General features: G+C 40.2%; 1 protein-coding gene across 3 annotated transcripts in view; it reads left to right on the top strand.

Moving 5' to 3' along the window:
• Lats1 (large tumor suppressor kinase 1) overlaps nt 1-4,798 on the top strand; it is a 37,545-nt gene extending 32,747 nt beyond the window's left edge. For all 3 annotated transcript variants that reach the window (XM_075949361.1, XM_075949371.1, XM_075949385.1), the window contains one exon: nt 1,089-4,798. In XM_075949361.1, coding sequence (XP_075805476.1) covers nt 1,089-1,598 — 510 coding nt within the window. In that variant the 3' untranslated portion in view covers nt 1,599-4,798. The remainder of the gene's footprint in view (nt 1-1,088) is intronic.
• Nucleotides 4,799-12,700: the final 7,902 nt, after the last annotated feature.

Genomic DNA, 12,700 nt, shown 5'->3' with positions numbered 1-12,700 from the left:
CTGGAAAGATGGCTCAGAGGTTAAGAGCATTGCCTGCTCTTCCAAAGGTCCTGAGTTCAATTCCCAGCAACCACATGGTGGCTTACAACCATCTGTAATGAGATCTGATGCCCTCTTCTGGCCTGCAGACATACACACAGACAGAATATCATATAAATAAATAAATATTTAAAAAAAATATAAAGTATTTCAGATTTTGAATGTTTTTGGATTAGGAATGTTCAACCTATTTAAGCTTAGCATGGTAGCCACCTCTAACCTTTAACCTCAGCACTTGGGAGACAGAGGTGGATCTCTGTGAGCTCCAGTCCAGCTTGGTTTAGTGCTTTAGTTACGGTTTCTGTTGCTGTGAAGAGACACATGATCACAGCAATTCTTATAAAGGAAAATTTTAATTGGGGGGCTAACATACAGCCAGAGGTTTAGTTTATTATCTTCATGGCAGAGAGCAGGTAGACATGGTGGAGAGGAGCAGAGAATTCTATATCTTGATCAGAAAGCAGCAGGAAGAGACTGAGACACACTGAACCTGGCTGTAGCTTTTGAGACTTCAGAGGCTGCCCCCAATGACACCCTTCCTTCAGCAGTGCCACACCGTCTCCATTAAGACCACGCCTCCCAATAATGCCAGTCCCTATGAGTATGGGGGCTATTTTCACTCAAAGTACCACACATAGCAAATTCCAGAACAGCCACGGCTACTTAGAGAGACCTTTTCTCAAAAATAAAATAAAACACCTAGATGGTGGCACACTTCTTTAATCCCGGTACTCAGGAGGTAGAATCAGGCAGATCTCTGAGTTCTAGTCCAGCCTGGCCTACAGAGTGAGTTCCAGGACTACACACTAAAACCCTGCCTTGAAAAACCAAAACAACAAAAATTAAACAAAACAAAATAAGGAACCTTACTGTGAGTCTTCTCAAGAGCTGAAGATAGAAAATATATTGTCTAGAAGTGATTTATTATTAAAGGTAAAATACTGTGCAAGTTACTTAGAAAAACAAGTAAGACATTTGATATAAAACTTGAGGCAATTGTTGATTTTCATCTCTTCCCTTCTTAATTTTTAAAAACTCTTCTCTTAAAGGTTATCAACTGGCAAACTTCTCTTCACATTCCCCCTCAAGCTAAGCTGAGTCCTGAAGCCTCTGACCTCATCATCAAACTCTGCCGAGGCCCAGAAGATCGCCTAGGCAAGAATGGTGCTGATGAAATAAAGGCTCATCCATTTTTTAAAACCATTGATTTCTCTAGTGATCTGAGACAGCAGTCTGCTTCATACATCCCCAAAATCACGCACCCAACAGATACATCCAATTTTGACCCTGTTGATCCTGACAAGTTGTGGAGTGATGATAATGAGGAAGAAAATATCAACGACACTCTGAATGGCTGGTATAAAAACGGGAAGCACCCTGAACATGCTTTCTATGAGTTTACCTTTCGGAGGTTTTTTGATGACAATGGCTACCCATATAATTATCCAAAGCCTATTGAGTATGAATACATTAATTCACAAGGCTCAGAGCAACAGTCTGATGACGATGACCAGGACACAGGCTCCGATGTAAAAAACCGTGATCTAGTGTATGTTTAATAGACTAGGAGATACTTGTAAGAGTGCAGAAAGACCTGAAATGCAGGGTTTTTAGGTTTTGAGGAGATTATGCAAATATGACAGAGTTTGTGTGCTCTGTGTACAATATTTTATTTTCCTAAATTATGGGAAATTGTTTTAAAATGTTAATTTATTCCACCCTTTTAATCCAATAATTTAGAATAAATTGTTATAAGGAAAGTAAATTATGAACTGAGTATTATAGTCAGTTCTTGGTACTTAAAGTACTTAAAATATAGTGCTCTGTCTAAAAAGAGAAGCCTGGTATCTATTTGTATATATGCTAAATAATTTTAAAATTCAAGAGTTTTTGAAAGACAGTTTTATCTTGCTTTAACCAAATATGAAACATACCCATATTTCCCCTGTAACTGTGGTTTTAGTTCACAATAAGCTAAAGAAATTAAGGCATCATTTTAGAAGGTGTACCTAGGCTAATGCTAATCTGGAAGTCATATCCTGGGATCACAAATAGAGCAGAGAAAAGTGAGTTCACTAGAAATAATCAGTTTACCGCTTCCCTCCACGGAAGTCCTAGCCTAGCCTCTCGATTACTGGCTTTAAAAGAAGTCAGAGCACTACTAGTTTTGTTTCCATACTGATATTAATGCTGCTTCCAGTTTTAAAAGGGAACAAAGTTGCCATAAATCAAATTTTCAGATACTGAAAACTAAGGTCTGTAATATTTTTATCTTAAGATTAGAGTAAAAATTTCCATCTCCTAAGCAAAGAAATTATTTTCGGTTTGTAAAACTTTGATTAGAATTTATTTGTATGTACTCACTAAGAAAGTACTTTTCCAGGAGCTGGGGCTATAACTTAGTGGTAGAGCACTTGCCTAACATACACAAAGCCCTGGGTTCAATCCCCAGCACCGCTGTCCCCGAAAGGTACCTTTGCAGTACAGTGATCAATCTTGATTGTGTTGTCATTGCTGTAGATTTCCTCTCCCAGAACAGTGCTACAATACAAATCACTGGCACGGGAAAATGGTTCTATTTGGCACTATTATACCTAAGAGTAGATTAATTGGTTAAAAATAATTATTAATTAACTCCTAATTGGGATGACCATTCCTAATTAGAAGATACATAGTGGTTTAAAAATTGAAGACCGCCTAACTTATTTAAGATTATATAAATGTGCCTATTTATATAATGTTTAGGTTCTAAGGAAGAATTGTGGCTTTATAACAAAATGCATAGTAACATCTTTTAGGAAGAAGAATCAGGCTGCATTCTTACCTTAGTAAAGTTTGTATATTATTTTCTTTTCCTAGGGTTTACTGACATGAATACTTTATCAGATTTAATGTTTGCGGATAGGAAAGATATTTACCTGACTAGCTTTCATATAAAAGATAATTTGTTTGAAACCATATGTATAAAAAAATTAAAAGCAAAGATATTTGATTGAATTGGAGAAAGAGAAAAATTATTAGCTTATTAGCTTACACTTTCATGTTCAGTTTAGAACCTGTTGCAGTATAAGAATGGGTCTTTGGGGTCACTGGTTCTTTTGAGATGAAGGCAGCGTTAACTCTGGCCCTAGTGAAAAAAGTGCATATCAGCACATACACAGAAAGCGTTGCATGCACATCCAGGGATCCCTAGATATGATAGAAACTTCACAGACAGATTAGAGACCTACATCCTGTAAGTAAGTTGCTACATTCAACTGAAAACTCTTAATTTATTGCACAGTTCTCAGATGAGCACATTCTGTAAAAATGATGATCTGTCATTGGAAGGTTTCGAGAGCACGACGTGATGACCCTGCGAATGCTGGCACGACACTGACATGTTTTAAACACTATTTTGAGGGCACTGAAATGTCGGGTGTTTCTGAAGGATTGCTAAGCAGAATTGTAAGAGAATGTGCTATCAGGAAACAGTCTTTAAATCATGGGGCGTTTGAATAGTCTGTAAAGTCCTATGCAAAACATACTAATTCAAGAGTTTTTTACTTGGTTCCCACTTTTATAAGACAGCCCTCTTGTTCTTTGGGCTTTCTCACTCAGATTTACATTTTCATTTAGTGGTTTTACTCCTGGATTATGGTGCAATACAGTAGAAAACCAACTTTGTCATATTTACACTGCAGGAAAACAAAGGTGCTGTCTCTCCCCTCCCACAACCACGTTTCCTCTGAACGTAAACACTACAAATTCTGTGTCCTTCTAAACTTCCCTGAAGGTCTAGTGTTTGTCAGAGGCAGTATATAAGCATTGGTATCTGTGATTTTAGTATTTTATTCACAATTTTAATATTTTGGATACTTATATTGGATTACTCCCTGACTACATCCAGTTCTTCCAGCATAGAAGCTGGTGCTTTATGAGCAAATAAAGAGAACAACATAAAACCTGGACACTCTCAACTGAAGCAGGGTGAAGACGCTGTTCTCTATGCTGTCCCTTAAAACTGGCTGTCTTGTGTACTTGCCCCTTTAATACGTTATCAATAGTATTTATAAAATGCGTTCTATAATTGTGTAATTGTACATACTGTTGTGTATTGTTCAGTGACGTCCTGAGGCAGGCCCTGTTGCTGTTTCTGTCCTACCTTCCTATTTCTAATAGAAACTATAGAATGTATGACTAAGAAGTCACTTTGAGATTGACTTTTTTAAAAAGTTATTTCCTTCTGCTGTTGAGAAGTGCAAAACTGTGAGTGGAAATGTTTTATTCTGATTTAATGATATGTTAGAACTTAGAAACCCAGTGGGAGGAGTTCTTAGATATGCTGCTGCTGTTACCCAAGGTACTTTAGAACTTTTTCTTTAATAAACAAAAAATCCCTTTGATATTTAAAGTCAAACAGTTTGTGTTTTTTAATCTAAAATAAAACATAATTTGGGTCAACATATTGGTATATTTGTAAAGTGCCTTAGTATATTCCTTTGTGGAGGGCACTTCCCAGTTTACTTTTATAATGTATTATGTATATAAGTATTTTGTATTAAAATGGAATCAATGGCAACACTACCATTTTATAAAATAATGCTTTGCTAGAAAAAGAATTACAGCTTTGCAATATAACAATTGTTTTGCATATTTCTGAATGTAATAGAACAAATAATCAGTCAGTTTTAATGGATCTATTTGTATTTTCCCAATCATTTCCTCTAGTGTAACATTTGCTGGGATAATAAAAAAAAACAAAATTCAAATCTTTCAATTATGTGCGGAAAAACTAAATTATGTACATTTCTATTGATGGAGGAAGGTCATTGGTTAAGTAATAAAGAAACTGCTTGGCCTCATAGGTTAAAACATAGGTGGGAGGAGTAAACAACAGAATGCTGGGAGGAAGAGGAAGTGAGGTAAGATGCCTCAGACAGACGCCATAGTTCAGCTCCCGGGGGCACACGCGATGAAGCTCCGACCCAGGATGGACATAGGCTAGAGTCTTCCCGGTAAGAGCACCTTGGGGTGCTACACACATTATTAGAAATGGGCTAGTCCAGATGCAAGAGTTAGCCGAAAGAGGCTAGATATAATAGGCCAAGCAGTGTTTAAAAGAATATAATTTGTGTGTTGTTATTTCGGATGTAAAGCTAGCCGTGCAGGAGCTGGGCAAGACGAAAAGCAATCCCGCAGCTCCCCACAACATTCTATTATGTTGTATTGTATGTGGGGGTGTGCATGCCCACAGGAGGGCAGAGGACAAGTTTCAGGAGTCACTCCTCTCCTTTGACCATGTGGTTGCCGGGATCAAATCTGTATCTTCAGACTTGGTGGCAAGAGCCTTAACCACTGAGCAATCATGCCAGCCCTATTTTCTTTCTTTTTTAGCATTTGTGTGTGGGTGTGTGCACATGCCACAGCACTCGTAGCAATCAGGACTCTGGATTCATTTCCTTCCTTCAACCGTGTGGTTCCTGAGGGTTGAATTGGTTGTCAGGCTTGGAGGCAAGCACCTCCACCTGCTGAGCCATTTCACCATCCCAATTTTTAATTTTTCAAGATTTCTTTACTTTTATATAATTTAAATAGTTTGAACTGGAAATATATCATTTCCCCCTTCCCTTTCCTTCTTCTAACTTTCCAGTGTACCCACACACACACTTTTCACTCTAAAATTCATGACCTCTTTTTCTATGTGTGTCTGTTTGTGCCTAACTACAACCTGTTTAGTCTATATAATATTACTCATATGTACATAATTTCAGAGCTGATCGTTTTTGGATGTGCTCTTTCCTGGAGATGACTGTTTTCCCCACTTTCAACATTGCTTAGTTACCTGTAGTTAATTGTCTAGATTTGGGACCCCATGAGATTTGTCCCTTCGATGGTAACATGTCTACTTGTATGTTCTGTTCTAGCCTAATTTTCTAAATTCAGTTTTCATTTTTCAATCTTAGAAAGTTTACGATTAAAACTTTGCTGCTTTGGAGTTGAAGTATATATGACTAGTGATTGTAGTTATGCAATTAAGACAAACTGATTACAGTAGAATGTAGGGGACAGTCTCATTTTTCTCTAATAGAAGTACAATCAGTATTTAACATTAAGGCATTATTTATATTTCCATTTTACTTTATACATTTAAAAAAATGTATGTATGTCCATGTGCAGGGGTGCCCTAAAGGGCCAGAAAAGGGTGTTGGGTCGCTTGGAGCTGGAGTTACAGGTGGTTTCTGAGCTGCCTGATATGGGTGCTAAGAACTCTACTCCTTTGAAAGAGCAGCAAGTACTTTTAACCTCTGATCCAGGTTCGAGCCTTGTAATTCCATGTTTTAGACAAATTCTTGTGCAACTCAGTCTGGTCTGGTGCTTGCGTAGCTGAGACGGGCTTTGAATGTCTGATCTTTGTGTTTCTACCTATTGAGTGCTAGGATTATAGACCTTTACTACCTCACCTAGATCCCAAAACTTTCTCCTAATTAAACTTGACATTTAGTATCATTTAGGTATATTTGATCATTTTTAGATGTGAAAGTGACATTTCCCTTTACATGTATCACAGGAAATGCTATTCCGATTCTAGACATTCTCTCAAATCAGCTGAACATGAAAACATTCAAGTGCTAGCATTGCTGTTGTTTTCTTTTGTCCATTAGTTTATTCCCCTTCGTAATTTATTATTTGATGTTCACGAGGCCAAATTGATAGGCCCAAATGCAATACTTGTGATTTGTGTTACTACTTTGTGGGTCCATGTCCATGATGCTTCACATTGTAAAAATACTTTCCTATGTTGATACTTTCCCCTCTTCCTTCTCTGTCTAGATCTGAAAGGGAGAGGGAAGTTGACAGAAGTATTTAAAGCATGAATGGTTCCTGCCTCCAGTATCCAGTGTTTTGTCGTTCTTTCTGATACCCAGAATATCTTTGCATTCATGATCTGGGTGTAACTCTAGAGTGTTTCTCCTGGGGAGGAAATAAAGGGTTCCCAATGCTAGACTTTGAATGAAGTTGGTGGTTCGGGAGAACACTGAGACAGACTACTGGGAATAAAGGAGATTATTGGAGTTAGGCCATGGACAAATGGGAAGATGCATAGCGTGGGAGTCCAATGAGAGTTTAGGCCTCCGTACCATAGACAGATAGCACAATGCGGTCTCTGAAGAAAATGGATCCTCTTCCATGCTTTGAGGGTGAGACGTTGACAGCACAGCAAGAGCCTGACGCCAGGTTCTAACGCTCAGGTAGGAGTCAGGGAAGAAGCTGTGGGTATTGGTTGTCACAGTCCTCTGTTTGTTTGTTTGTTTGTTTGTTTGTTTGTTTTTAGTTGTTGAAAAAAATTTCTGCCTCCTCCGGTTTCCCATTTCCCTCCCTCTCCTCCCATGCGTCGTGGACTTCCTGCAGGGCAGGGAATCTGGACTGCTCTTCTCGAGAGGGTGGGGGAGGGGGCGATGTCACAGTCCTTAAATGGAGACTCAATAGCAAGTCTGCTAGCCCAGAACTCACTGACAGTGTCAGCAGGGCGCCTACCAATATCTGTGAGAGGAGGCCTGAGCTGGATTCTAATTCTGCATGCTTACACTCATGAGTGACTCAATCTCAGGCCTAATGACGGAGGCTTTTCTTGTTCCCAACATCCAGTCCGCACTCCACTTTTACAGACAGCCTCTGCTATCACACTCCAAGCTGTTTTCACATATCTGTGACATGTGGCCATCACTAGGACATGGCAGATCTTAACACACTGAGTTTAAAATTCTTTGCTCTGTACCTGCTGTTTTCCTTTTCCACAGGATGGAGCACGGACAATATGGTGAGTTTATTTTGACCATAAAAACCATGAAAGCACCAAGGAGTAGAACAAAATGAAGAGATGCCTGAGAAATGGTGAGATACAGTGTTGTCTGCAGGGAGCTGAAGAAATATTAAGTGAGAGAAAACATACACACCCATTCCAACCAGTGAATCCACACCAGGGCTAGTGAAGCACAGAGTGTGCATAATCTGCTTTGCAGAACAGTTTAAGAGGATTATTTTGTATTTTGACTCCCTCTCATTCAATTCATCACAAATTACTTTTATCTAATCTCTAATTCCTTATCTTCGTCCTCATTGTTACTAAGGTGGCTGAGGCTCTTGTCTTACTGTTCTATTGCTGTGACGGGACACCAGGACCAAGACAATTTATATAAAAAAAAGCATTTAGTTGGCTCTTGCTTGCAGTTTCAGGTTAGTCCATGTCTGTCATGGAAGAAGTGTGGTGGCAGGCAATCAAGCTTGCTGCTAGGTCAGGAGCTAAGAGCTTACATCCTAATTCCCAGGCAGGAGGCAGAAAGAGAGACTGAGCCTGGTGTGGACTTTTGAAACCCCAAAGTGCACTTCAAGTGACATACTTCCTCCAACAAGGCCACACCTCCTAATCCTTCCCAAACAGTCCACCAACTGAGAACTAAACATTCAAATATAGAGCCTATGGGGCCCATTCTCATTCAAACCACTACACCCTATATCGGCCTGTATTTTTTTTCTTTCGTTTTGAAAGATAGCATCTCACCATGTGGTCCAGATTTGTCAAGGCTGCTCACAAACTTGTGATACTGCTGCCTCAGCCTCCTGAGTGCTGAGATTGGCATGTGCCACCAGCTCACAGCCAGCTACTAGGAAGTCTGACCTTTTTCTAGCCCTTCAAGTTTATAACCCACATGATGACTCCAGATCTTGTCTCTGGTATCACCACATCAGCTCCTGATAGATGCATTCTGTTACATGTGATATGATAGCTAGAAACTCCATGAAGGAAAGTCTACTTGAGAATGCTGGGGCAGAACCAAGACCAGCAGATTATGGAGACCAAATGCCACTAGAGGAAATGAATGGCATGAGATAAGTGCCCATTTGGATGACATCTTGACATGTAAAAGGGTTTTTTTTTTTTTAGAAAGTGACCTATGTTGGCCTAAACTCAGCTCTCCTGCCTCAGCTGCAGAAGTGCTAGGAGTACAAGCATGCACCACCACACCTGACCTCTGGCTGAATCTTGAAGCATGAGTGCAGGGAGAACCCAAATATCCCGTCTAAGAACATAAAAGATGAACTGGCAGTTGAGGGGCTGTCCAGGGCAGAAAAGGTCAGGCCAAGTCAATTTCTTGTTTTATCAAAGAAAAACACAGGAGTCTAGGGGCTCTGCAACATAACATTTCCAATTCCTAGGGACCAGCCTAAACATACTTGACAAACAAAGAAAAATAAAACATGACTTCCAGAGAAGAGACAACCAGTGAGCTTGACTGACATCTGGAATTGGTAGGCAATAAAGTCATGCTCATAACTGTGCTGTACAAGCATGTCTTCCCATTTGTTCTTTCTTGAACAACTACAAAGAAAAAGAAAAGCAATATCTAGGTATCTGTTAAACCTTGTTGATATACCTCTCTTCTCTGCAGGATAATGATGCATGAAAAGGAAGAAATCAACCAGCCCTTGGGAGCCAGAGGCAGGAGGATCTCTGTGAATTTGAGGCTAGTCTGGTCTATAAAGTGAGTTTGAGATCAACAAGGGCTACTTAGTGAGACCCTCGTTTATTTTTTGTTTTAAAATTTTAAAAGAAATATTGGTCATAAACTTACCACATTTAGTGGACATAATACATAATATAAATACCTCAAACTGGGCCTGGTGGTATGCACCTGTACCTGTAACCCCAGTGCTCAGAGGCTGATGCAGGAGGGTTGCATGGATGACATAGCAAGATCCTATCTCAGAAAAGGGAGATAATGGAGGCAGAGAGAGAGAGAGAGAGAGAGAGAGAGAGAGAGAGAGAGAGAGAGAGAGAGAGAGAGAGAGAGAGAGAGGCACATGCTTTTAATCCTAGTACTCCAGAGGCAGAGACAGAGGCAGGTAGATCTCCGTGAGTTCGAGGCCAGCCTGGACTATAAATTGAATTCCAGGACATCCAGGGCTACACAGAGAAACCCTGTCTTGAAAAAACAAAATGCAAAAAAAAAAAGAAGAAGAAAGAAAAAAGAAGAAGGGGGGGGGGAGAAGTTGATTACATCTTGAGAACTTTGGGAGCTGTTGTAGGGATAAGTCCCGCCCCTTAGGGGGCGTGTTCGCCTCGGGCTAATGTCTGCCTATAAATTTGGCGAGCGTGCTCCGAGCGGTCTCTTCTACTTTCCTGGTCTCCGCGGGAACGGTGGTTCTGTAAGTCTATTTCTACATTAAAACTATATATATCTTTACAAACTGTCTGCATTCGTTTACGCCGCTACAAGCTGTAAAATGAACTTGTCAGATCTGTGGGAAATCTAAGCGATGCCCAAGCTGCCATTCCCTGAATTCACCACCATCTATGCATCTTACAAACCTCACTGGACTCCAGTCAGCAATCAGTCCAGCAGGAATACTAAGGTACTCCCAAATCCGGATGGCTTCTCCAGTGACGACCTTTGACTAAAAGCTCTCCATCTGCCTCATTAAAATGTTCTTCATACATTATGACAATCTGAATCTCTTGCTGCCTTGAGTTCCTTCATAGGACCCAGCCTTACATTAGGATACGATGTCCCTCATGACCTCCTGTAAACTCTCCATTTACTGAGAGGAAATCACTTTCCAGTAAAAGGATTCTTTGGAGGCTACTTCCTGGAGGGCCTAAACTATCACAGCATCTCAGAGGCAAATGGATAGGAACTAAGGGAAAGGGGAAAAAATCTTCCAGCTGACAGAGGAAAACAATACACTGCATAATAAATGCCCACTGGCTTATAACAATTTACAGAGCAAATCCAGAAGACAGTAGAATGATACTGTGGCCTATAACCTAAAATTTAGTGAAGTTCATGGCTTGAATACATTAGTGCTAATGACTTTGGAGCAGCAACATAGGTCTGTAAGTAAAGGCATTTGCTGCCCAGCCTGACAACTTGAGATTAATGCTAGGAACCCATGTGGTGAAAGGACAGAGCTGTTTTTGTAATTTATCTTCTGACCTTCACATGCATGCCATAGCCTATGGCACATGCAAGTCCCTTCCCTGCAACAAAAGGTAAATAAATGGAAATTTTTAAATAAAAACCAGACTACTGTGTATTCTAAGAGAGAGTTCAATCTTTTAAAAATACATAATGGAAAGTTACTAGCTGAGCAAATTAATAAACTGAACCCAAGAGTCCCTTTTAGTTTCCAATGAAATAGAAGAAACACCTCTTAATTTCTAAGAGTGATTTTATTTAGGGCTGGAGAGGTGGCTCAGTGGTTTAGAGCACTTGCTACTCTTGCAGAGAGCCTGGGTTCAGTTCCCAGCACCAACACAGGAACTTGCGACAATCTATAACTCCAGTTCTGAGGGATTCAGCACCCTTTTCTTGTCTCTACAGACCCCAGGCACACATGCAGTGCACATACACACATAAAAATTTAAAAAAAAACTTTAAAACTTTAAAAGATTATGGTATCCCAAAGTATACATTCATTATTTACTATGATTTTATTTACTCTACAACTACTTAATTAGTGCCTACAATGTGCTAATTATAACACCTAACTTAATTTTGTCTACTGGTGAAAGAGACAATGAATAAACACTGGCAGGGGGTAACCGTCTATGCCCATTCCCTCCTGTGTAATTCCAGAGGCCCCACCTCTTTCAGCAATCACTCTGTTTACTCCCTCCTCCAAGTTACTTCTCTCTTTTAGCACCAAACTTACCCTCCCTTTGCTACTGCTTTATACCTTCATTTGAACAGGTTCTACTTTTCTTTTGCTTAGTGAATAAAGTTTAACTCCTTGGCTGGCATTTACCTTTCTACCTCTTTCCCTACAACTTCTCATGTCCTACAGCCCTGCCTCATTAGTCGGGCTATTTACCAGAAAAAAATGCAAACTTGTTTTCAGAGTCCCATTGGGGATGTAATTGTTTGAGAATGGAGGTGGTTCTGCACACCCCACGGTCAGAGCAATGACTAGTGTAGCTCTCACGACTGATGAGCAGGTGGCCTCTAAGCACTCCCTTCAGAGGACACCACAGAGCTGCACACACCTGTCTCTTTGAAGTCAGACTGACAGGACTTGCTCTGGGGAATCAAATGTGAGAACTCACATATATTTTATCTAGATAAAAGCTATACAGTTCTTTCTTTTCTTCCTCCTCCTCCTCTTCCTTTTTGAAACAGAGTATCTCAATAAAACCCTGGCTGTCCTGGAACTTGCAGTGTAGACCAGGCTGACCTTGAAATCACAGGGAAGTTGGGAAGGAAAATGTTTATTTGGCTTACACTATCATTGAAGGTAGTTGGGACGGAAACTCAAACGGGGTAGGAACCTGGAGGCAGGACCTGATGCACGGTGAAAAGTTTAGAAGACTTTAAGCCCTGTAAGACATTGTTTCTTGTCAATATTTATTTCACTTTATATGTATACAAACACATGTGGTTTTCCTGCATGTATATATGTGCACCAGGTGATGCCTGGTGTGTTGTGAGGTCAGAAGAGGGTGATAGAGCCCCTGGAACTGGAGTCACAGATGGTCTCTGGCCACCATGTGGGTGCTGGCAATTAAGCCCAGGTCTCTGTAAGAGCAGCAAGTGCTCTGAACTGCTGAGCCATCTCTCTACCCAGAAAACATTTTAAACTCAGTGGCAAGCATTGTGTGCGGCAGGTAGTGGTTGCTCAAATA

Source organism: Microtus pennsylvanicus, chromosome 1 (genome assembly GCF_037038515.1).
Source record: "Microtus pennsylvanicus isolate mMicPen1 chromosome 1, mMicPen1.hap1, whole genome shotgun sequence".
NCBI lineage: Eukaryota > Metazoa > Chordata > Mammalia > Rodentia > Cricetidae > Microtus > Microtus pennsylvanicus.
Note: the sequence above shows the minus strand (reverse complement) of the source record. Positions and strands in the feature narration are given on the sequence as shown.